A 27,715-nucleotide genomic window follows, 5' to 3' on the forward strand; every position below is an offset into this window, starting at 1 on the left:
CCACTTCCAATGAAAACACTATGCCTTTGCTACACAACTTCTTTTTCTTTTTCTTGTATGAAAGTAGCCTAGGTGAACTCTTGAATCTAATGAAAGTCACTGTGGCAGTTACTTAACTTAAAATTCTGGTTAGCAAAACACTCAGACAAATAAAAGTAAGAAATTCAGGTTTACAAATATAAAACAAAATCAACTTGCTGTTTTCTGTTTTATTTTTTTATCACCCCTGCAACTATGAAAATTGTATATATACCTGTGCTGCAGCCCAGATACAGTCTATATGCTGAGTACTAAGTCTCCCTTCAGCTGCAAGAAAATTCAGAATCACTTGGCACTGCTTGATGATCTGCAAAGCAAGAGGACATTGACGAAAGATTTATTGCAAGAAGTTACTCCTCCATATTTATATTAATAATAATACTTTCATACAAACCTCAATATGTAAATTTGGTCCAAAAATGTGCTCAACTACATTGTTGCTGATAAGCCAGTCTGCAAGCTCTTTTGCAATAGACCTAGACATTAAAGAAGAGTGGAAACATATGTAAAATTATCTGCCTAAAATATAGACAGACAACCTTCTATCCCAGCACGTCTTTCAAATTAATAACTGTAATCGTAGTAAACACATGAAAACATTTTTGAACACAAAGCATACTCAACATTCATTCAGGTAGGAAGCTAATTATTTCCCTATATTTTTCTTTAGCTGGAAGACTAATGGCCAATATCAACATGTTCCACTTGTCCCTTTGGACAAACACGTAACCAACTCTACCAACTTTACTGGTTAATAGAGCCCAACAGATCACCTGCAGACCACAGTCAAAGACCTCACAGGCAAGATTTTGATAAACACTGCTGCTTAACCCAACTTTATAATGGAATTCCTGAACTACTGAGTTCACAAATGTAACTAAAGATGAAAGCAATAGAAATTATTTTTTTAAAGAAAATTACTGAAATATTTTTAGATGCTTTTGCAAAAATAGCAACTCATGTAACTTCAAAATGCTATGTTTTACATGGTCATACTTACACAAACACTTCAAAATTCTCACTTTGTTTCATCCATAACAATAGGGAACTTTACCCGGCACCAATCCATAAGCAAACGTTCAAACGGAATAGGACAAGGAAAGTGAATTTTCTAAAACAAAAACTGAACTTCCAGAAAGGACTGCTCTGTCTGGAAACCAGAGCGTAAGCTCCCTTTTATTCCTTCCCCTCAAGCATTTATTTTCCCAGATTTTGGCACCAGAAGTAATTAGAGGATATTACAGTATTTAAAGCACAGCCTATGGTTTAAATGGCCCTGGAATAAAAGTGCTCTGTTTCACAAGAAGAGGATGAGAGGGAGGAGGTGTCTTAGAGAACTACAAGAAGAATTATTTTTATCCTTGTTACCTGTGTCACATTTATGGTCACTACTAAAATTCCAGAATTGCCAATCTTTATCATCCACAGTCAGAATATCAGATTCTTTAGGTACACAGAGATTGCTAGGTTTTCAAAACAGGATTTACCTTTCTGGAGCACGTTACCAGTTTTTCAATTCTTTTGAAATGCCTGATCCCTACAGACAAACTCAGGGAGCAAAGCTCCTACTGCTCAACACCATCCCCATACCACTTTCTTCTATTCTAATTCCAGGACATGAGGAATCAAATATTCTTATATTGTTCAAAAAAGCTAATGTTCCCTAACACTTAAGTAATAACTGGTTTGCAAGGTATAACAATTTACCAACAGTATCACTCATGGCTTATTAGTAAATTGGTTCTCATACTGTAAAGTTCGTTTGACACAGTATCTGCACAAAAAGGGATAAAAATTAGATATGCCCAACTTGCTCCATGAAATCAAGATCTACTTAATTTTCTACAGCCTCATTTCCAAACCCAACCAAACCCAACCACCACACCCAACACACCAAAGATGTCTACCCCAAATCAAACTGTGGAGCATGCACATTACAGACTCTTCAGGGCTTGGATTTCTATCTAACAAAATCAGAAGCCTTTTTCACATGAGATCTGTGGGTTTGCAAGTTTTTCAGCTGAAGGAACTTATTAGTCATTTGAATATATGGCACCAGTCTTCTTCAGCAACATGCATGGCTCTAAAAGCTGCTCTTATCTACCTGCCTCCACACTGACAAGCAAAAGTGATCAGAGTGGCATTGCCCATACAGCTCAAGAGACTACAGCTCTGTTACTTTTCATTTCATCAGACAGCTGGTAGACTTGATACTACGGATTCACCTTAAATTACAAGTGCCCAACACACACACCGAAAACTCAATGCAGCCAGCAAAAACATTTCTTGAACTTACAGCCTTTTCACCTTCAGCTCCTTATGGCTTTACATTGATTCCCTTTGCTGTGTGCAGAAGTGCTCCTGCTGTAAGCAGAAAGCCTCATTGTTTGCATTTGGCCTGTATAAGTAGATCTGCTCACGTGACTGAATATACATCCACTAGATGCAGACCTAAATGGATGTCCTTCTGGTTATAAAATGTGAAAAAAACCAACCCACTGCATATGGGCCTCCAAAAGAGGCAAAAGCCTTAACACCAGAATCACATCAACGGTAATTTTGTCCCAAGACCACTTAATTTCTCCTTGGATCTTAAGTTTTAAACCTGTAGCTTTCAGAATGGATCCTAGACAAACACTGCTGGATTCACTATGTGATGTTAATACGATAAGAGATACTGCTCAGTGCCTGTTTTTAAACCCAGTGCTTCAGCCAGTGGCACAATGTCCGTAAGACACTGTACCCAGAGTCATACGTTGCACTTTACTTACACCAAAGAACAAAAACTCTCTTACAGAATGCATTCCTTCACATTTTGTTAAATGAGGATAGCAGTTTGCAATCTTCAGCCTGCAAAATTTTTCTTCCAAGAAATAATGGAATGCCTTTTTTAATGCATGTATTCTCAGCAGTAAAAAAACTCTTTATCCCACTGGTGAGTTCAACTGTGATAAAATGACATCTCAGATTTCTGAAGGTAAACATTCATTTGATATGGATTTGTTGAGGATGACCAAAAACAAGAGGATCCTTGTGAATAGCAGAATGCAGCCTTTGTGTTTCCCAGACAGAATGGTTCCCTCCAGAAAGCTTTGCTGAGGGCACACTGATGACTAAATAAATGCCTTTTAAAATTATGGAATTATTACCAGCACTAAATATTGTGTTTTCTGATATACTGAGAAATATATTTATGACAGCCGATTCAATGATTCACTGAAAAAAGCTCATTTCAGTGCAAATGAATGATGTCTGACTCATTCCCTGAATGCTTCCACTTTAGGAAAGGTTTTGTTGGTCCAGTGTTTTCCAGCTCTTTGTTAAGGGTCCTCACTTTAAAACAGAGTGAATACCTTAACTCACAAGCAATTCCACAACTCCATATAAATAAAAATATACTGACAGTCTATAGATAAATTAAGCTATGATTAAAGTTTGTCACTTGATTAAAATATTGTCACTTATCTCATTTTTACTTCAATAACCACCAAAAGCCCTACAGTCTTGAGAAACTTCAGATACACTCAAGTTCACAAAAATTCACTGAATTCTGTTTTGCCTCAAATAAGCAGGGCAACCTAGAATAACTTTTTAATAAGATTTGAAGCACAATTTTTTGACGTTTTTCTAAGCAGTTTCATTTCAATTTCTATTTATGTTAAAATTTCTTTCCTATAGTCTGTATTTTTCATAATTCAAAAGTATTTTTTCATAGAGCAATTTGCAAATGATCATATGACTATTACTATACAATTCCACGACAATTCTGGCAACTTAGCAAGAACTCAATTTTCAGTAAAGATATGCTCAAATTATCTCTTAAGGTAAGTTCTTCAAAAGGTTACAGAAAAATCTTCCTCCTTCATACTGAAGGAAACAGTGAGTGAAATACATGAATTATGATCAAAGTACAGATACGACTTTCCCTCTGACACGAAAGCAGCAGTACAAAAAATGGTTTTACAAATTAGACATCCAAGTCATACAGACCTTAGTAGTAAGACAATTCACCCTGGCAATAACACAAATTAGCTATTTTTCACAGATTTAGTAATTGGGATAGCAGGAGGAATAGTAATTTAAAGAACCTGATACTCTCTACGAGTCTCTGTTGCAGGTGAGGGAGGAGGTGAAGAGAATAAAAAAGTAAAGGTAGCAGCTACTCTAGTTTAACTGTTTCTCGATCCTTCTAACACTGGAAATCTTAAACATCATCTTGGGCTAGATGATCTCTAGACCTAATCAATTTCTCCCTAGACTTTTAATTTAAATTCATTGACAATTCATGTCTGTAAAAATAACTGTTTTACCTCCATGAAAGGAAATTCGAGCACTTCTGAAGTGAGTTTCCCCAGGCATTCCACGAGACTGCACGGAAAAGAGTGGAAGCTATGCAGTTTCTGATGTAACCTGATCATTGTGAACTGTACTTAGGAAAGGCGAAAACCAGAGCTTGAATTCTATTCATTTTTGTAAATGAAACTATCCAGAAGGGAACTACAGTTTATCCATTTTCCTGACAGCTCAAAGAATGCCTCTCTGTAAGAGAGGATCAAACATTAATATTTAGGATCAGAAATGCAAAGAGGACATAGCGGGCACCTTCCCAAAACACATTCAAGCACATGGTTTTGTTTATGAGCACACATTTTCCCATTTGATGCTCTGCATACTCCAAAACCACGACCGTGACATCATTTTGAACATTTACTGTGTATGCTACTAGAAAGGCATATACCACCAGAAACAAACATGGAGTGAGCTGAGTAAAACCTTTACTACTATTTTTTTTTTCAGAGAAAATCTGAAAAGATCCCTTGAATGTGGAACAGAGAGAGGGGAACAGGCATTTAAATGATACTGCCATAAATTCAGTTGGTGAACTTAAGGCAAAAATATAGAAAGCAAGAGTTAACATGAGCTAAGAGAGCAGAGCAGTTTGATAATAAATAAGGAAAGAGATGGAAAAGAAAGAAGAAGTAAGTCCAGATCTTTCCGTTCACAGGTGAAAGGGATTTTGGACACCTGAAATTACTCTGTAGGCAACTTTTTAAGTGAGGGTAATCAAGTTTCTAAAATTGGGCAGGAGTTGCCTCAGCATCAACCTGAATCTTGAAATTCAAATTCTTGGCTGCCCGCCAAATGAAAAGCAAAACAAAATTTCTCTTTACACATGTTATCTCCACAAGCTGACGGTGTTTTCATTGTGAAAAAACAACATTTTTTCTTCTTATAGTCCAAACACCACACATACAAAAAATCTTTCCTGCCCTGAAAGCCTTAATCATTTTTCACCAACCAACATCAGCAAAACAGTTCTAGGAATCACTGTTCCAAGACTTGAAGATTCTTCTGTTAAATTTCATTCTTTTTGGCTTGAACAGATATCATACTCTTCAGTCTTGCAAAGAATTTGATTCCATCTTAAAAGCCAGGAATAGCCAAATTAAAAGTATATCTCTGAGGAATATTACGAATTTGGGCCACCGAGACTGTACATATCTGGACAATACAGATATTGAGTCACCACAAACCCTCAACCCTAGAGAAGACAGTCAAGTAAACTAAATCTAAAAAGACATACAAAACCTCCAGCTAGAAAACAGATTTCTCCGCCACATCTTTCTGCTGCCTTCTTGTGCAAATTGTGAAATCCAGCGTCTTCCTAGACAGAAGATGCTTTAGCTTGTCTTACCATGGAAAAATCTGCAACCATGCAGACAAAGCTAGGAAGCTACTGTTGTGAAATATTTGCTTATCACCCTGGTGATACTTCCAAACAAAAGGGAAGAGCCAGGACTAACTGACAGCTCCTTTTAAAAGAAAAGATACCTCCCGCAAACCCACCTTATCAAGATACAGAAGGAGAAATCCCAAAGGTTGACAGTTCCAAACGCATCTGGAAAAGTCAAAACACATAACGGGGATGACCAGACATAAGGCGAAACATCTTCCTTTGATAACTCTGCAGAGGCTACAAAGGTACAAAATAAATCTTAGACTTCCTTTCTTCACCAAGGAAAGAAAATGGGAAAGAAAAGCTTTCCTTTTGCTACTCATTCAATCACTGCCAACTCCACACGTGTCTTATCCAAAAACTTCTCATGAATAGAGTCCCTAATGAGAGGGAAGCTTTGTACTGAAGCTTGGTACTGTTGAAGTGAGATGTTTTCCCCATCCTTCTGCACCAGCCTTTTGTGATAATTTGGCTGGAAGAAATCAGTGATTCCAAATGATATCTGAAGAAGTGCAGCAATACATGATACCGATTTCTACCCAACTTTTCAGGTAAATCATCAGAATGACTGGAATTTGGATTAAAACTATGACACACTAAAAAAGTGGAAAAGAAGGTCTTCTGTTCATGCGTTCCTTTCAAATGACAGGCTGTTTACAAGTGCCCTTGCCAAGGAAGTAATATTCCAAATGAGAATTTGACAATTTCCTTCAGCTTTAAAATAACACTGATGTCTTGGATAGTACATCTGCTCTTCCGCAGGGAAATTTAAGCGCCCTTCTCCTTCCCCCCATCAATAATTTTGCTTTTTTACATCTGACAGAGAAAATCCAATAGCTTTTTATTAGGCTTAACTGGCGGAGTAACTTCTTGTTTATGTTCCTTAACCAGTAACTACTAGTTAAAAACTGTTTCATTCACAATTCAGGAGATAAACTAACCAAGGAACACCTCAGTTTCCGATTTTCAGCATAAAGGAAGGAGAAGAAATGGATAACATGGAGGTTTGGCAGTCCCAGGGTAACATAGCACAATTAAGTGGCAGCACAGCAGTGAAAACACCCCAGCCAACCAAGCCACCTCACACACTTGACGTGTGACGCTCCTGTAGTATTTACTTCTACTGATATAGAACTAGAGGCTTTGGAAAAAAAACCCTACAGCTCCCAGGGCACAAAATATATAAACAATAATTACATTTACATGTGTATTATATTAAATATAAGTTGTGAATGTGTTCTTACATTTATTACAATACTGCAATTTTTTTAAATGTACATCAGCTTAATGGCATTACATTCAGATTTCATCAGTTCACAGTAAGATATCTGTGTCATACTTCAGGAGAATTCTTTAATTTTTTTCTAATACTACGTATCAAAATTTACTTTGAAATAAATGGATAGCATGGATTCATGTTCACCTATTGATTTAGTGAACGAAGGACAAGAAAGTTGATCACAGGTTCGTATTCTCAAGGTCTCTTCACATCTATATGAAGCAAAACTGCCCTAGATTCTGATTCTTAATTTTTAATATCAACTGATTACCGTAAATTTCACTTCAAATATTCAAGTATTTTACATTAAATTCACGGCAACATCACCTTGAATGTTTCCAGATTTCAATAAGCAGGTATTAAAATAAAAACATCTGTATCAAAACTATCCAGACTAAAATAACGCAAGCAAATTACTACTGTAACAGACTTCTCATTAATGAGCAAAAGGTGGTGTGGACAGTGTGTGTCTGTAGTGAGACAAATATGTACATGGATACAACCGCCAAGATGAACATAAAGAATATGTCACACCCGAGATACATGGAAAGAATACAGCACAAGTAAAATCCTAGATTTTACATGCTTTGCCTAGTACTTTAAAAAAAAACCAGTTATTTCAACTACCTGAAGACACACATTTGTCTAAATTCCAGACAGTTCCAACATTAAGTTTAGAGTTACTACAAAAATCAATACATTTCCTCACTGGAATACAATCCCACCCAGTAATTTTCATGAAGGAAAAAACAGGAGCCTTCTTTAAATTTAAAACCACACCTGGATTATGCAAATAAGGACTCTGAAGAAAGACAATAAATAGCTCAAAAAGCATAGCCTTACAGACTCAGTAGAAAACTAATACAAGGCTGGGAGCTGGGGATAGCAAGACAAGTCTTAGTTAACTAAATAATCAGGAGAAATGAGAAGATGGCAAAAATACTACTTGGATATGAATAAACTGGTTCTTTTCTGTACATCACAATGGAGATAACAGCCTGTTATGGGTATTTATTATTTCACTATCTACATTTTTCTAAAGGTTACCTTTAAGACAGTAAAAAAATCCAGAAATATTTAAAAATACATTTAAAAATATTTCTAAAGTTACCATTTGAAACCATTTATTAACCTCCTAATTAGAATATTTCTCACAATATTCTATAATTCTAATATTCCCCATTGTGTATAATCCATATCAACAACACAGAAGAACCGCAAGATACAGTGCACTTAAAAGTATTCATAATAACATTCCTACTTACGTTTCTGTGTCTGAAACTAATGACTCATTATTACACACATCATTGAAGGTATGAAGTTGGTTCTATGGTTAGAAAAAGGAAGAAAAAAATTAAAATTTTATTTAAGCATTTTGTGAGGTGAGGCTGTTTTTCTTATATTTAAAACTAGTATTAGTGACAGTAAACAAATGTTTCTAGTATTTCAATGTTTTCAAATACACCGCTTTGACAAAAATTCAAACAACAGACATTCAAGTAGGCACAAGGGACCTATTTGCTTTTTTAAGCAATCTTTCTTTCATTAAAGCTATTAAATGTTGTTTACAAAACTCCACTCGGTCCAGAAATTAAAACAAGATTTCTTTTGTCACATTATGGGTGTTGAAGGTCTGTAGAATCAGAATAAAAATTAAGTACCCTTATATATAAATGAATCTTTGAAAGGTATCCAAACTGACAAATCCCAAAGAAGAAAAAAGCTTGTTAAAGGTTTACATCTCTTTTCCACCCTTCTCCTCAGCATCAACTTTTCCAGATATAGAGACGGCTGTGTAACCAATTCTTCACGTGTACATAATTTTTGGTAAAATTTCAAATTATGTGATACAACTTACGTGTCACCGTGTTTTAAAAAAAAAAAAAAAAAAAAGAAAGAAAGACACAGTAATGTAAATTTTTGAAATTCCAATTAAATTTGCTGCATAACTTTGACAAAACGTTTACTTCTTTCTTTCTTGAAATAAGTCTGGCACATGCACTCTGTAATTCAGGCAACAGCTAATCTCCTGCAGGCTTTACACAAAGATTTATCTGTGTTTAATCTTAACAATTTTCACAGGAAAAAATGTTTTTGAAGAAACAAATGAGACATGAGAGCCTGATTAGACAATTATTAACAAATAGGTTATTAATAGATCCTTGTAAATGAAATATATTTACGGAGTGGAAAAACATGTGACCAGAACTTCAGGAAGAAATCGTTAAGACCACTTAGAATTGGGTCAAATAAAGAAGTGAAAGTTCTCTGGCTTTTCTGAAGACTCACACTCCAACCAAAATTGTTTTGAAAGGATCGAAGACTGAAAGAGTCCTGAACTGTTACTGTCATGTCATCAGTTTTAAATCCTTGGTCACATGTTAACCCAAATTTCCCACCGAAGAGCCTTATCCAAAGGAATTACGACAAAAGGTGTTCTTTTCATACTGGAATTTTCAAACAATTTTTACAATTTTCAAGTCTTAGAACTCTGACACAACAGCACAATTCAAACTACACATGGGATAATGTTGCACTACCTAACATGCTTTTCGCTTCATGCGTCATTACAATGAAATGCCAAAGAGAAAAAGGTACTTCTCCAATTTTTTGCTATATGTGAAACCTTGTAAGAAACTCAAGAGGCCTGTGCACAGACACTCAGTTAACGTAACACAAATGTGTTAGGTCTGAAGTACAACAGAGATATTAAGTCTTCAGCAACGAAAGCTGAGAATAAAAAGGCACCTCCCCAGCTTGCCTTGTCTCGAGACTCAACTTTCTACATAGAAAACAAATGCAAGGAGAATAAATATGCATCATTAAAGTTTTGCACTGAATTTGTTCAGGAAAACCTAACAATGCTGCATTTGCATTTTCACTAATGCAAAGAACCAAATAAAATGGGTTGGAAAACCGAAAAAGGAAGGACGGCTAGATCAGTTATGAACATTCATTTTCACAAATTCAAGTTCATTTGTAATTGGAAGGACAGGAAAAGAGAGTCCTGTTTGTGAGGAGTTGAGAGAGAAGAGGGTATTTTGGAGCTGAACCACCCTGATACATGACTGGGAGATGACATCAAAGAGAAACAAGGTAATAACAAAAATACAGCTTCAGGTATACCTTGGTTTACATTTTGTTCTTCTTTTCTGTAGCTATTTCCAACTTCATATTCAACCACTAAGCTTCCACTCAGCTAAAATTAACTTTTATGTGCCTTCCTTCAACCTTGTTTTGTAAATAGGAACTTCAGTCAGATGATATGACACATTATGCATATGCTACTCTTTGAGGGAGGCACGTCTATATTTGGTGACAAGCAAATATAATCCCTGTATGCCATACAGCATGTATTCTGTGAGCCTCAAGAGGTTCCATGAAACTGAAAGGTTTAATTTTAGGACTGGTCATGTTAGCTGTCAGACAGGAAAAAAAAAAACATTTCCTGGCAGACATAAATCAACACCTCCCTGGTAGAAGACATACATCTGTTTAGATTCACTGATATTTTTGGTCAAAGACTTCTCTCTCCATGATGACAGCAAAAGTACATTTATCTTGCAAAAGGAACAACCAGGCAAGCCACAGAAATTATTTGACTAAATTTAGTTTAGTCTTGATCTTGTGAATTGAAACAAGAATCTGCATCAGTCAACTTTCCATGAGAATTTTCAGAATAAACTTCTCTTTGAAACGAACTATGTATTGAAAAGTTCGCACCTCAAAATATTTTGCACATAATTTGCTGCCATTCAGCAAGACCTGAACACACTGGGCTGAACAGGCTGGACCGCTGGGCTGAGACTAATGGCATGAGGTTTAACAAACCAAATACCGGGTCCTACATTTGGGGCACAACAATCCTGTGCAGTGCTACAGACTAGGAGAAGTCTGGCTAGAAAGCTGCCTAGAAGAGAAGGACCTGGAGGTGTTGGTTGACAGCCGACTGAACATGAGTCAGCAGTGTGCCCGGGGGGGGGGGGGGGCAGGAAGGCCAATAGCATCTCGGCTTGTATGAGAAACTGCGTGACCAGCAGGTCCAGGGAGGTTATTCTCCCTCTGTACTCGGCACTGGTGAGACCGCACCTCAAATCCTGTGTTTGGTTCTGGGCCCCTCGCTACCAGAAAGATGTTGAGGCTCTGGAGCGCATCCAGAGAAGAGCAACGAAGCTGGTGAGGGGGCTGGAGAACAAGTCTTACAAGGAGCGGCTGAGAGAACTCGGGTTGTTTAGCCTGGAGAAGAGGAGACTGAGGGGAGACCTTATTGCTCTCTACAACTGCCTGAAAAGAGGTTGTAGAGAGGAAGGAGCTGGCCTCTTCTCCCAAGTGAGAGGAATGGCCTCAAGCTCCACCAGGGGAAGTTCAGGCTGGACAACAGGAAAAAAAATTTCACAGAAAGGGTCACTGGGCACTGGCAGAGGCTGCCCAGGGAGGTGACTGAGTCACCATCTCTGGAGGTATTTAAAAGATAGGTAGTTGAGGTGCTCAGGGACACGGTTTAGTGGTTGACAGGAATAGTTGGACTCAATGATCTTAGAGGTCTTTCCTAACCTAGTGATTCTATGATTCTAATGAAGTTCAACAAAGGCAAGCACCAAGTCCCGCACATTGGGAGGTGCACTCATCCTGTACCACTACAGGTTAGCGGTTGACCTGCTGGAAGGCTGCTCTGCGGAAAAAGACATGGGAGTCCTGGTAGACAACAAGATGACAATGAGCCAGCAACGTGTCCTCACGGACAAGAATCACAGAATCTCAGAATGGTTTTGGTTGTAAGGGATGGACTTCAAAGAGCATCTACTTCCACCACTGCTGACATGGGCAGGGACACTTTTCACTAGATCAGGCTGCTCAAGGCCCCATCCAACCTGGCCTTGAACACTTTCAGGGAGGGGGTAACCACAACTTCCCTGGGCAACCTGTGCCAGTGTCTGGGTGTGGCCAGCAGGTTAAGGCAGGTTATCCTCCCCCTCTACTGTGCCCTAGTGAGGCCCCATCTGGAGTACTGTGTCCTGTCCTGGGCTCCCCAGCTCAAGAAAGACAAGAATTACGGAGAAAGTCCAGCAGAGGGTCACAAAGATCATCAGGGGATTTCAGCACCTCTCATACAAGGAAAGACTGCGAGATCTGGGTCTCTTTAGCCTGGAGAAGAGAAGACTGAGAGAGGATCTTATCAATATCTAAACGGTGGGTGTTAAGAGGATGGGGCCTAATTTTCTTTAGTGGTGCCAGGAACTTTAAGAAGTTCCATCCTAACATGAAGAAAAACTTCCTTACTTCAGGGTGACAGAGCACTGGAACAGGCTGCCCAGAGAGGTTGTAGAGTCTCCTTCCCTGGAGATACTAAAAACCTGCCTGGACACACTACTGTGCAACCTGCTGTAGGTAAACCCGCTTTAGCAGGGGGGGTTAGTGAGGATGACCTGCAGGGGTCCCTTCCAACCCCAAACATTCAGTGATTCTGTGAAAATCGAGGAGAGAAAGGTATCATAGTCCTAGTCTTGAATACAAAACAGGAAGCTGGAATTGTGTTGACTGGGAACAACATTTCAATTAAACTACTTTGCCAAATTCTAGCCATTAATGACAGGAACAGAAATAAGAAACTTCAAAAAAATAGTCATGAAGGTTCATCTGTAATAGAGAAGGTTGTGTGAAAATACTAACTAAGGAAGCTAGACTACCTTACATCTTTGTAAATGCATCCTTGTTTGTAAAGAGTACAGAAAACTTCAGCAGAGAGGCAGTCAAAATTATTGTAAATTTTAGTTCAGCTTTCACACTCAAAGTTGCACAGATCTAGCAATTAAGATTGTTCCAGGCAAGGTATGCAAAACCTTCTGAAGTTTTCTTGTTACACAAGAAGAATTCTGGACTTTCACTTTACACTAATTAATTATGACAGATTAGAATTCAGGCAGTGAGTATATTACACGTAGCATTCATAAACAGAAGTCCTATGAATTACTTATGTATATAAATTATATTTACGGCAATGTCACTATTTCTTCCAAAAGTTAACTTTCTCCATATCTTACTTCAGCATCTCTGCTGGATGAACTGCACTATGGTTCCATTCATATAAATGCAAAACTGAATGGACGATTCACTCAAGTCCAATAAATGCAGTTACACTTTGAATAGCATCTGATTAATACGGAGTAGATACAGTTCACAGACTTTTTTTTTTTACCTTAGTAGGTTACATACCTATGTAAATTAAATACTTACTGTGACTAAAAACCACCAATAATCTGACTGGAATACTTACAGGTTACTTTAAGTTGCCATTTATTAAAACAATTGTAAACATTTATATATATAAATATAGCAAGAAATAGAATCAAATTTAAGTAAACTTTACTTGTATTTACTGATAGTCGGTGATGAAGAGAGTCACTGAGTGATGCTATGTAATCCGTTTGAAAGGAAAAGGCCAAATGCATTCAGAAAATACTACAAAATTTACACATTTGTTCGTTCTAGTACGGTTTGTTCCTATGCATTATTTTGTGCATTGAGGCAAACATGACAATATGAGGTATAAATCTTAAATGCAGGAGCATCAGAAGAAACACAAAATTGAGAAAGCTCAGATGAATAACAAAGTTCACTTTTGATCTTCTGTACAACTGTCTGTATGGCTATAACCACACACATAGGAAGCAATAACACGGGAATTCACAACATATCCTTCCTGGTGCACCATGGAGCATTTCCATGGGAAAGAAAAGGGTGGGGTTTTTTTGTTTTAATCTATTTCTATTTGATGGTGTATATATATCTACCTCTTCAATTCAGTCTCCTGCTAATAAATGCAGGAATGGTCTCTTGAGAAACAGACAATACTAAACAGAGAGGAAAAAGAGGTATGTACAATACAAAGAAGCAGCTAATTAAAGTAGAGTCAAGACACTGAAAAGACAAAAGTGCAAACAGCTTGAAAGCCTTTGTAAACAACAAATATATAGCTACATCAAGTGACTTATTTCAACTTAGGTGTCACAAAACATGGTTAAAAGATTTTTCTTTAGCATGGTAAATTATTCAGGAAATGTGATATGGTTCCATATGCTGCAGAACATGACCATCATTTGGACTTCTCTTTCAGTGAACACTATATTCACAATCACGACTACAATTTTCTAAGCCTCAGAAGAGTATTCTGCTATTTTCACACAATTTATAAGCCCCCAAAACAACTATGTAAATCATAAAAGACAAAAAGAAACATTTTTCTAAATATTATTTATATTTTTAAAAAGTTCTTACTGTTATTTGACTCAGCCCAGCCAATCTCATTGTTAAAGTTGGAGACATAAAGTATTTAAATGCAAGATCAAGACTTTCTTTATCAAAACACAATGCTGTATCCAATGGTTCTTTAACTGTGCTCCACATTAAATCTGCCATGTTTCGGGCTGCACTCTGTCGCAACTCCTGGTCTGACAATTTACATAAATACCTAGAATAAATAAAAAATGGAAGAAAAAAAAAGGTATGATTCAAACTAGAACATTCCCAGAACAACATCTCGATTATAGCAAATACGTATTTCTAATAGCTGTAGCTGTAAGAGCACTAAGCCTTAACACACCACTATCAAAAGTTGGCTGCAATAAAAAAAAATACTGAGGAAAAATAGAATTACACATAAAATTATAAACAAATTCCTTATTTTAAACCTCTTCGTATTTATTTCATTCCACAAAATGACAGGAAACCCACAGAGTTCTTCAGAAAAGTAGGTTGGAAGCCCAAACTCTTGTATCTGTTTCATGGGAAGGTGCCTTCTCTGGGTAGCTGCATCATGTTTACTTCATTTAAAACTGAAGTGTCACAACTTTCTTAACATTATTAATATACTTTAAAACTGAATTTCTCAAAACAATGTCAATGGACCACAAAGAGCATGCTCTGACAGTGAGAATTCTGTGAAGAAGAATGTATCCCTCTGTGTGAGGCCTGAATCGCGGAACAGAAGAAAACTATATTGTGCAATCACGTTCTGATACAATTAGAGTAAATGCAATACACACGCGTTTTTTGTGCTATAACCATATGCCATCTGTGCTGGCATATCAGTGTTCCCTGCGCCACAGCACTGCTTTCACAAGAGGTTAGCACAGAACACAGGCTCAAGATGTTTCTTCTACTGACAGGAATATGATCTTAAGGATGCACGAGAAGCATCACCAAAGAACCTAGGAATCTTACACAAAAAAAAATGCTAAAGGATTTTGAACAGTTCTTCCTGCTGCAGACATCTTAGATCAGGGGTCATATACCTACGTAAAATGAATCACAACAGATACTGTCTGCAAACACAGGCAGAAGAAATAATCATTTGTAAGAATGAACTTAGCAAAGCTAGCACAATCTCAGCCTTACCTAAGCAACTAAAAGATTAAGATATACCAAGAAAATCGATACTGAAATGCCTGTGAAGTTCACTGACACAGTTGAGAATTTCTTCTAAACTGAATGCGTAAGAGAAAAATGGTTAGAAATAAGCTTCCCTGAGTTTATTTCGAAGCAGTTGAAGACTGTACAGTAAAGGTTACATACATGTGAGGTTGGCATAAAGATTTTTTTTCTGCTGTACTTCAGCGGTTTGAAATTTCAGCTACATCCAAACCAGAATTAACCACACAGAGATGTGTTAAAAATCCATTTGTTTGAAAGACTAAGCCTAGATCTATCCTTGGAGACTGGCCACACAGATGCATGAATCATTTAAAATACAGATATTAAACTACATTTAACTAGATGTATGCACCATTCCTTTGCATTTATGTCATATAAACAGCAGCAATTTCTTTTTTAAAAAAGTAGAGGCCTTAAAATAAACACACTTAAATGTTACTTAGCATTGTCAAACAGAGAAGAGAGACTTCAGTGCAAATAATCACACAGATTGTAGATCTACAATAAAAATCGTAGATAACTAGCGGAAAGAAAGAAGGACCACTCTGGGCCAAGGCAATCAGATCCTTTACTGTTATTAATTGCAAAATCTGTCTTCTCATGTGGAGCACTAGAAATCAGATCACAGTGAGAAAAATGCCTCTGTGCCATAATTTCTAAACAAAAGTAACGTAGTAACAAGAAGGGAATACATTTGAAAAAGCACAGCAGCAGACCATGCTATCTTTAATCTACAGACAGGGCAATGGAGTTGACACCGATGAAAAAATGCAACGCTCCACGTTAAAACATAATCTCAATACAGCTTTCAGCAACTGAGACCAGTTTTTATCTCCCCATTTTTACAGGTAAACTATATTCAGCCCTAGTTCCCAAAGCTCTTCAATATTGGTAACGCACATCAAGATAATCAACTGGTTTGTGAAAGACTTCTAAAGATTTCAAAGACATTAAAATTATACAAAGCTTCTCATCCTGCATATGACAAAGCGTGCCTGTACGCAACAGGTAGTACTTCAACAGTAAAACCTCTTTTGCCAACACCCTAAAGAAAACTACAAAGAAAGGAGCACTTTTTACTTGTTAACCTGCATCCTAGGTTTTTTCAATGCAACTGGGTTATTCCAACCAGGTACAGGATAAATGTAGAAGACATTATACTTGTTTTTAGGCGTATAACTGCAACTACAGTAGAAAATTTATTGGCACTACTATACTGGTCATAAATCAAATATGATCATATCTTTACTATCAGAATTAAAACTACAAAATCTTGCAGAGAAGGACAAGCCTCATTTTTTATTGTGGAAAGCTACAGCAGTCTAAGCCCATCTGTATTAGTGAACTATGTCCATTTTATGCTTTTCCAGTAGAACATTATTAATTACAAAAAGTAAGTCTTTGGATGGCACTGTAATTAAAACACATCATTCCTTACACTGACTAACTGTAAATTTGCTGCACTGCCTGACATAAGAACAGGGATACGGGAGCAAGGCAGGCCTATTTAGCCTAAAACAGCCACTCTAAAAGCAGACGAGCCCTCTTTTTTATATCTTTTTTAATATATCCCATATATTAAAAAATATATGAACCTATCTATTACCATGACTCCATTCACCCTTTTCTATTTATACGTTTGGCTTTCTTACCAACTCACGGTAGTTAGTTTCACAATTATGTTCATGTGAAAACCAGTCTCCTTTCTTTTCTGTGAAGATTTGTATTGCATGCTCTCCATTTCTTGTTTTGGAAAATATGAGAATTACCATTCCCTATTTATTATCTTCGTACCACTCATGTAACAGCCACCTCCCTGTCAAAAATAAGCCTAGACTATGTCTCTCCTTCTATAAATGTAACTTTTTATCTCTTACCTTTGTCACCCTTCCTATCACCTAGGTAGTTCAGTTACGATCTCTGTGAGGTGGAACAATCAGTACTCAGTGCATGTGGCACACACACAGCATGGGGAATAAACCAGAGGAGTTAACAGACGTGTGCATCACAGAGATGAGGTGGGATGGCTGCTCAGGAAGGACAGGCAGAGCAGACAAGAAGGGCGTATCACGCTTTATGCCAACAAGCAGCTGGAGTGCATGGAACTCTCCTTGGGAATGGATGAGGAGCTGACCAAGAACCTATGGGTCAGGATCAAACAGAGGGTAAGGTCAGATGACATTATAGTGGGGTCTGCTACAGACAACTAGACCAGGACGAGCAAGAGGATGAGGCATTCTATAGACAGGATAGGAGTAGCCTCATGTTCACAAGTCCTGGTCATCATAGTGGACTTGAACCACCCCGGTATCTGGTGGAGGGACAACACAGCAGGGCACAAGCAATCCAGGAGGTTCCTGGAACACACTGATGATAAGCTGCTTTTCCCAGTCACAGAGGAGCCAACAACAAGAGGTGCTACACCAGACCTTGTTCTCAACAACAAGGAGGGGCTGGTGGGGAACGTGAAGCTCATGAGAAGCATTCGCTGTAGCAACCATGAAATGGTGGAGTTCAAGATCCTTAGGGCAGTGAGGAGGTTACACAGCAAGCTCGCTACCCTAAGCTTCAGGAGAGCAGACTTTGGCCTCTTCAGGGATCTGCTTGGTAGGGTAGCATGGGATGAAGCCCTGGAAGTTAAGCTGGACATAAGCCGACAGTGCGTGCACACTGCCCAGAAGGCCAACTGTATCCTGGGCTGTATCAAAAGAGGCGTGGCCAGCAGGTCGAAGGAGCTGATTCTCCCCCTCTACTCCACTCTAGTGAGACCCCACCTGGAGTACTGTGTCCAGCTCTGGAGCTCTCAGGACAGGAGGGATGCAGATCTGTTGGAGCAGACTCAGAAGCCATAAAAATGATCAGAGGGCTGGAACACTCCTGCTATGAAGACAGGCTGAGCGTGTTGGGGTCAGTCAGCCTGGAGAAGAGAAAGCTCTGGGGAGACCTTAGAGCAGCCTTCCAACACTTAAAGGGGGCCTACAAGAAAACTGGGAGGGACTTTTTACAAGGGCATGTAGTAATAGGACAAAGGGGAATAGCTTTAAACTGAAAGACAGACAAAAGATTAAAAAGATTTAGATCAGATATTAGCAAGAATTTTTTTCCTGTGTGGGTGGTGAGGCACTGGCACAGGCTGTCCACAGAAGTCATGGATGCCCCGTCCCTGGAGGTGTTCAAGGCCTGGCTGGAAGGGGCCTTCAGCAGCCTGGTCTGTGGAAGGTGTCTTTGCCCATGGCATGGGGGGTGGAACTGGATGAGCAACACACACGTTTTTTTAAAAAATCAGTTTTAATCTACTGAAACTATTTAAATTTGCTGTATTTGGGGATAGAGAATGTTCAGTTTTAAACATGCAGTTCTATGCAGTTAATGTAATGCTTACAATCACATCTTATGCTTCACAACTTCACCTACTCAGCTGTGAAATAACCTTTTTTCCCTTAATACAACTCCTTTGGACTACAGCTGCAAAAGGAATATCAAGCAGAATGAGTAAAGGCCCCTCAGTGATACGAAGAGCTCACATCAGTGCCTGGCTATTGTCTCCTGACTTGCCTAGCCTTTGTACCCACAACATAAATTTTCAGATTTTGGGGGTAGTGAAGCATTTTTTGCAACTTCAAGGCTTATTACAAGAGTTTTTCATGACATTTAGTAGCAAGGAGTGGTCACAGGCACCCCCATAAAACCCTAATTCTTAAGAAAAATAGTTGTAAGTGGAAGAATAATTGTCTCTCGCTGTCTTCCACAGGAAGCATTGTGGATCAACAACTCTGTCTGGAGCTTCCACTTCCTCTGCATATACTGGTGCTACGCTTGTGCCCAGTGCTGAGGCTACACAGCTAACGCAGCAGCAACTGCCACTTGCAATTTCCTCTCAACGTGCTTGAGCACAGAATGTTCCGTTTCTCCCTAACTGGGGCAGCATCATGAATCCTTCGTAAAAAGTCTCTAAAGATCCATGCTGAAGCAGGAGAGAAGAACAATGGAGAGGAGGAAAAAGGGTTAAAATTAAACACAATATTGGTCAGCACTAACACTACATGTATCTCTCAGATTTTACCAGTGAAACTTTAAGTAGCTGATAGCAACTGTGATGTCAAAGAAAGAAGAATTTCAGGTCTTTCCCTTCACCCTATCCAGCACTTTTTGGGCGTTTATAGAGGCATTTACAATGTCTGACATGCAACTTTGTGTGTCTTCTCATAAAAACAGACTTCATTACTAGTCATCCATTTTCTAAAGGACAGAACTACCCGTGACAGTTTCAATCAACAGTCTTGCCACTGGAAAAAAAAACATTTTCCTCAAAACACCACTGTTCATGATCTACTGCTCTCTTGAGGCATTCAATATCTGGAACCATGTAGAACATCCCTCATGTCTGATCTTGACGTGGAATTCAGATGGAACCTTTGTCTTTTATAAAGAGACATCATCAACAACTTGCCTTCATTTATCATTTCAATAAGGCCTAACTTATTTTCTTGAGCCACTTTGTCAGTAAGTAGTCTTTTTTTTAATGAGAATTCTGCAAATTGAAATACAGAGTTCTAAAGTATTAGGGTCAAGAAAAGCTTCCTTCTGAGGAGGTCAAAACTGCTTTGCTTTCTCACTGAAAGACGTCATTTACTTCTTTCTTAAACTCCTTAAAAACATAGAGGCAAGATCTTGCCTCTCAGAGGCAAGATATGATTGCCAGTGCTCCATCCTCAGGCAGTCTTTTTTAGTAGCAGCAATAATGACAGGATTGTGTCCGTGATCTTTGCAAATTCCAGCAGTGGTCTCCTCTACACAGATACACATTTTGCTATTCATTTAATCTACTCTTTGTAGAAATAACCACAGAGCAGGAACATAAAGGTAACCTGATCTGATAAAAGACGCTGCTAAGATGCCAGTCAGGTGACTTCTCTTTCTGCTTATGCTGATCAGCACTCCAAAACGCAGTTCTTGCAAGGAATCTACATGAGCAGCAAGTTGGACTAACAGCCAATTAAAGCCCTAACAGCTCCTTCTAGGCTAAAACCCTCTCTAAGCCCTCCTTCTTATTTTGCATAGCAGCAGAAGCTATTGCAGGATTTGTTTCAGAGGTGCTGTGCTGCTGTGCCCAAGATTACGTTTGCCTCTTCTTCTTTAACTAAAGTAAAAAGCAGATGGAGACACAGAGACTCAAGATGCAAAGACAAGATCTGTAAGCTTGATAACCACATGGGGTGAACTGCATATATCAAGAAAGACATCTTTTATTGAAGGCATCTGTGCTATCTTCTCTCTCATATAAAGGTAGAGCACTAAAGATTATTTTTCTTACATGGCCTTCAAACTTCACAGCCCACTCGGTAAGGGCACCTTCACAAAGCTTTGGATTTCGTAATGTTGAGAAATCCCAGATCTCCCATCAGGATTCGGTTGTGAAAAACGCAAACTGGAAGAACATCCCCTTCTTTCTCTGAACCACTGATGTTTTCCATAGGTCTATCCTGTACCAATATTAACATTCTGATTTACATGAAGGTATCACAAATGCTAAGAAAAGACATCAAGAACATTACTTATGGGAAGAAGCTGCTGACAAATCACATTTTAAATCAGATGCAAATATTCTATGGGTAAAGTAAAGAGGAAAAGATGAGTAGGACACAGGGAAAAAAAAAAAAACCTTCTATTCATTCCAGTGACCTTAATTACACCTACAATTACAAACCAGAAAATGCTTCAAGAGTTATAGGCTGACAAGCAAGTGAGGATTAACAGTAAAGTTGGCAGGATGTGCTATTCTGTCTCACTCAAGTTCCCTCTTATCAGCCCATCTCTAACTGTTGATCCTTCAATGCTCTTCTTAATTTCCATACACTGCAAGAAGATAGGTGAAGTTTAGGAATCAAATTCTCAGGTACACAAACAACCATTATGGAATATGTACAGCAAGAAGAACTTGAAGATTCTCTGCCTGTCCTTCTCACATTGCTTCATGATTAATAATTACCTTTATAAATCTTCAAAGGTAACAGCATTAAAGGAGTGTACATAGCTGGACTGCAACCCGACTGATATAAAATTTTCATATAAGATCAGAATACTCTTCCTTCTGCTGATATAATTCTGGTAGGGACCATGGTATAGCAAGACAGAACAACAGCCAAGCCAGCAGTTAAATTTTTACAGTCAAAATTATTTTTCAATTAAAACCAGAACATTTTTAAATATGAAACATACTTCTAAGCCTCATTGTTCTGTGCACTGTTGCCAATGTAACTGGGGAGTGTTTTTGTTAAAGAATACGATTTTATACTGATATAGTTAAGACAATGTAATCTGTAAAGGCACATTTATTTTTATCAGGAAAGTAAGCAACGACCAGTATAAGAACATTTCTGATATTACAGTTAGAGGAAATCTAGAGCCTTGGAGGAGCTGTAGGCTCATGCAAGAGCAGTGCCTTTTAGGCTGTCTGCACAAGTAAAGTTTAATGTTGGGCCAGTGGAAGGACTATCAGCTGTGGCCACACTTCACCACCTACAGGCAAATACGCACACATAAAATAATCTCGCCAGCAGCTCATTGGATTTTTTCTGTTGTCCCAAGAAAGCAATCAAAATAAAGTGCTTGAATAATTACATATCTTTATAAGTACTTTAAATTTAAAGTGTTTTTCATGATGGGCAACTTGATACAAAGAAAATCTTTGGGACTGGATATATTTAGACACATAAAACTACAAGTAGACTTTTGATCACACTTCAGTTCCTGCCAGCTGGAAATATAGAACATCAAAATGTGAAGCAGTGTTAAAATTCAGTGGAACTCAGTATATGAAAAGCCAACAACTATATATTGCTCTTTTACTTTCACCACCTCATTGAAAACTGTATGTAGTTTCATCAAGATAATGTAGTAAGTGAAAGTGTATTACAATCAAACGTGACAAGACACATCAGAATGGGTCTGGATGTTACACTAAAAAAAGCTACTAACAATATTGATTTGATTGATACTGAAATCAGGTAGATGTAAAGAACTGCCCAAATTAATTCTAAACGTTACCTTCACACTCCTTATTGATATGATACAGTCAGAGCAATAACTTGAACAATTACAAGTGTATCAGCTGAAATTATAAATAGATGCTGTCAAAAAGTCCCCCAAGAAAAATTTTTAAATTAAAAATTTACCTGATAACATAAGTCCTAAAGGGTATAATGTGCTGCATGACAGCAGGGATGTGTAGCCATATTCTGATCTACAATGCAAAAACATAAATAGATAAAAAAATTATTAATGACATTTAATGAGAATGGTAAAAGAGTGAAATATTGGTGGTACATTTGTGCATGCAACCCTTCACATGCAACAACTTTTAAAAAAGGCTTTGTTGTTGTTTCACCCAACTTAAATTCTTCCAACTTCTCAATTTTCTAATTTTCAAAGCTGTTAACTGAGGAAAGTTTCTGTGACATAAACAGGAGTTGCATCTTTTCTTCTAGTAAATTGGAAAATAAGAACTTTATATAAACAGTATAATATTGCCTAGATGCCTCATTTCTGAATTTTCTTAGTCTATTCAGTAGGAAAAACTGCTACTCAACACTCGTGAGGTTTCTTTTTCCTTTTTCTTTTAAAGTCTACATGAACATGATTCCGTTCTTTTTGCTCCTTGCAAAACTTGCCTAAACCAAGTAAAATTATTCGACTTGTGTTGATGTTTTGCTGCTTAGGGGTTATACACTCTATAAAATAAAATTATGTTTTATAACCAGTGAAGCACAGTTTTTTTACTACCATATTTGCATTCCCATATTTTCCATTCTTTCTTTACCACATTTGCAAAACTGTAGGCAGGAAGAAAAATGTATGCAGAAAGAAAAACCCTGAAACAGCTATTTAACACCAGAAAAGAGGGCCAACCAAACTACTTACACAGGCAAAGTCATAAGTCCCATCTGCATTTCAAAAAGGAACGCTAAGCCTGTTAAACCTGTTGCAGAAAGACAACTACGTGCCAGGTAAGGGATCTGGCATCGGTGGAACATTAGCAGCTTTTACTACTACTCACATAATTGTAATCATGCGCGAGCAAATCTTGTGAAAAGCTAACACAGTCAATCACTCAATGCTGTCATGTCAATTTGCATCTCCATGTTTGTTCTTAGAAGAATGCTTAATCTTTGAAACCGATGCAATAAACTCTGGCCAACAGCTGAATTCTCACCAGAATTTTGGAAAATTCTGTATGCAGAAAAACTAAATTCTCCTTGCCAGGAGAGAAAAATATTAGGCTGTAGTAAAACCATATCACCAGCATTTATCGTAAACATTTCTGTAAGCAGCCGAATAACTTTTGGAGTCACTCCTGAAAAAATTATTTTCAGACTTTTTACAATGCAACCAACACTCCACAGTAACAACACTAACCTACTATGCAAGGCAAGCCAGCCAAACATTCAGATTGCAAAAAAGACCACATTTGGAATAAGGTTCTGATCCTACTGGCAGTCTCAAGAAGAACAAAATGCTAACAGCCCAAAGACAGAAAGTAGAACTACAAGGTGCTTGTTCTAGAAACAGGAATTAAATAATATTTCGATAAGCAATTGTAAGGATGACAAAGATACTACTGCGTTTAGAAAATCTGATTCTTAACACAACATGCTCTCTTTCATACGCAAGTACCAAACACAAAAGCAAAATATATTTCTTTGCGAAATTAAAGTAGGAATTGTTTTTATAATTTTGTTCTTATAGCTTTCATTGTTCATAATAATTTTCACTCTGTATGAATACGAACTTCTAAAGCAAATTCATTCATCTTGATTCTTGCATTACATATAGCCTCCATCTTCCAAACTGAATTAATGGACAATTTCACATGTTATAAATGAAAACATAATTGTCATCACAAATGCCAATATAAACATACTAAATTGTTTAAATAAAAATTCTATAACATATATATAATGATATAAATATAACACACAAAATTACACTAAAAATACACAACTTTCATCAGATTTTGTTTTGTTTCCACCTGCTTTTAAGACAAAGGATTTACTGCATCTGTTCTACTCTCAAGCTTCAGAGGTTTCTGGGGTTTTTATTATTTATGCAGTGATTCTCTTAACATTTTTTCACTTCTGACTTAAAGTTTTCACATTTCACACAGTAAAATCAAGCCAACATTTTGGAAACCATCAGCATTATTTCAATTAATCTACATCCACTGAGAGGGTACTCATTCCTCCATAACATCCACGAAACTGAAATGATACAGAATGAAATAATGACAAGCTTTTTCGTGAGGTTTAAACCCACCACAGAACAAGCTGCAAGTCACGGATCCTCTCTGTCCGTTAGCTTTTTAAGACCAACACATCAGGTAGTTAACCTGAGAAAATACCACGGAATATGAAACGTAGGAAGAAAGGAGGAACCATATATCTAACCGAAAAAGACTAAAGAGAAATATCCCATGAAGGATCAGTCAGTTCTACCATACACGTTGCTAAAAAAGCATCTTGCAGAGCCATAAGTGGAAGAAAAAACAGGAGTGCCAACCAGCCAACTCTGCGTGAAGTAAATTGCATTATAGTACATTTGCTGGCCTTTCTGCTACAAACATAAGCTTGTCTGACAAAGATATTTACTCAAATGAGATTTGCAGGATAAAAAAACCAAACATCTTTTCAATATTTTTTGTGTCCCCTATATGAAGGAGACACCAGCCATCACAAAGAAATAGCTCAATTCCCCAAAGGCTTTACTAATTTGTGGTAATGGTCTTCTCTCACATGCACCTGTAGACTGCATTTAATGAGATACTTGCCTTTCCTTTGTGGAAGAAACAGAGCAAATGCTTTCCACACCACTGTGCAGCCTTGTCTACTAAAAGCTGAATGTTACTGTTTGCTGGCAAATGATTTCTTTTGACTTCAGTTTACTGTTTCTAGCTTCACCTATTCCACATCCCAGGCCTTACTACTAAGCCTGACTTTTTATTGAAAAATTGGTTGGTTCATCCACATTTCAACCTTTCTGAAAATATTTTTGAAACATTTAAAATAGCAGCTAAACAACTCGTTCTTCTCACAGACTTTAAAATAAATTCCAGCACGGATATTTCCATGCTTTACAACAATGAATACTTTATTTGCCATTCACAAGCACACTTTCAGTCACACCAACTCTTAAGAGTCATTACACACTACGGTTCTGGCTTTTCACATCGTGAACCGCTAAACAGTTGACATTGCGGAGCTGTCCACTGACCTGCTATCAACAGTGTCATTCATAAATCTCACGCTATCTATAAATCCCATCAATCCAAATGCGTGGGGGTAAAACCAAGTCAAATTATCACAGTTCTTACTGAGATCACCAATATTTTGTTCACAAAAAATACAGTTTAGAGAATGCTCCTTTTTGTTTTATTGGAGTTTGGTGTATTATTTCACAGAATCAGAAATATTTATCAAACTGGTTATATTTACCTAGGTAATATTAATTATACAGTGAGATGGAAGAGAAACTTCACATGAAAACTAGAATGCAGCATTATAGATGATTGTAGAGAAAAATATTTTTTTTTAATATCAGCAAGTTAAAATGTATTTTGTCAAAAAATCAGCTGCCTCATTTGGAACTAACAAATGTATTACATTTGAAAGTCAGTAGCACTGCTGACAAGTACAGAATGATACCAAAATGCAGGAAGTGAATGAATAAAAGCACATTACATGTAAAATGTTTTCTTATACTTCCTATAGTGAACTAAAATAAAATCTGAAGATAATTTTTTTCCTACAACAGTTTTCCTATAACTCACGCAGATTTGCCAGCACAAACAGAGTTAAAAAGAAAAATATTCTAGTTGAATGGTAAAAGATACAGTTCTGGAAGAGGCTGAAGAAACAGTACCTCTGCTTGTTTCGGTTTAGACTGCATTTTATCTGGCAGGTTTAACCACAGCATTCATCTAAAACAGCCATGGGAGACGGCTAAATGTATTACCTACTAGAACAAAAGATAAATGCAAAGTTGCTAAGTGATTATCTGAAAGGAGAAACTTTACTGACAACAATTTTGTGTTAGGGCACATCACTAAGAATAAAGAAAATAAAGAATTTCTGTGTAGAAAAATAAAGACTTCAAAAGGAAAGGACATAGAAGAAAGGTAGATGCTGTTTGTAAACTTGCACTGGTATCGGATATCTAGAAAATGGGAAGTGCAGTCAGAATGCTGGTTGAAAAAAAAAACGTTGGTGTGATAGGGAGCTGCCACTCATTGTTCAGAACAGTTTTGCCCATTCTCACAAAAAATAAGACAAAAATCAGACATGTAAGAACATTTAGTCCTATGACCAAAATCTGCTTTTAAACCAGAATAACCTACAAGACCCAACATTTTCAGCGGATAGTTTGATGAAGACTATAAGCTGTGCTGACAACAGTTAGAGATTAAGAACTCAGATTATCAACTGAAAGTTCATCAGACCATACAGAAAAGGTCAGAAGAGAATGTACTGAGGTCCTGCAGCAGTCCTCCTGTGCAAACTTACAAGAACAGAGCATATCACAGCCTCACTCATTTGTTCCTTGACCTACAAGTTAAGGGCCATTACACTAAAAGGATCAGGAGTGAGTGATACAGATCACCAACACTAGATTTGTTTCAGTCACTGGTTCGCTCTATGCAAACCTATTCCAATACTTACATAGAACATCACCCTGGCTGGTCAGTAACAGCAACAAAGGAGGGAAAGGTGCGTGGAGGGAAGGACGTGATTTTAAGTATTTAAAATTGCAATCGATGCCAAAATTATGCTAAAATACCTACATCCAAGGCACAACAAACTATGTTTTTGCTTTTCATCCCTAGGTAACATCCACAAGCCAGGTCACAATTTCAAATTCTCACATTACACTATGTCTTCATATGCCCTTCTTCAAAGATTGACTTTTTTCTATCACCAATCTCCACTAAAATCCATTCCTAAATTTGGCTAGTCAAAAATCACTATTATTTCAACTAAAGACATGATGACAGATACGTATTCTAAAACTAAGTGAAAATACAATACAGTTACATCTATGCTGTGAACATGTATAATGATTTAAACACCACAGGAAATCAAGAAAAAAAGAAATCCAAGGGCTTTTCCTTTCTGCCTCATAAGAAAAAGGTAAAAAAATAATATAGCCTAAAGAAGCCTAAAGCGTTTCCATGACACAAT

At 37.5% G+C, this 27,715-nt stretch overlaps 1 protein-coding gene across 8 annotated transcripts in view; it reads right to left on the reverse strand.

Moving 5' to 3' along the window:
- Positions 1 to 27,715, reverse strand: part of USP34 (ubiquitin specific peptidase 34) — a 138,354-nt gene that overhangs the window by 81,878 nt on the left and 28,761 nt on the right. For all 8 annotated transcript variants that reach the window (XM_054060865.1, XM_054060864.1, XM_054060870.1 and 5 more), the window contains exons 6-10: positions 22,661 to 22,728; positions 14,331 to 14,523; positions 8,321 to 8,382; positions 434 to 515; positions 254 to 346 (exon numbers count right to left, since the gene is read on the reverse strand). In XM_054060865.1, the coding sequence (XP_053916840.1) occupies positions 254 to 346; positions 434 to 515; positions 8,321 to 8,382; positions 14,331 to 14,523; positions 22,661 to 22,728 (498 nt within the window). The remainder of the gene's footprint in view (positions 1 to 253; positions 347 to 433; positions 516 to 8,320; positions 8,383 to 14,330; positions 14,524 to 22,660; positions 22,729 to 27,715) is intronic.

Source organism: Cuculus canorus, chromosome 3, assembly GCF_017976375.1.
Source record: "Cuculus canorus isolate bCucCan1 chromosome 3, bCucCan1.pri, whole genome shotgun sequence".
Lineage (NCBI taxonomy): Eukaryota > Metazoa > Chordata > Aves > Cuculiformes > Cuculidae > Cuculus > Cuculus canorus.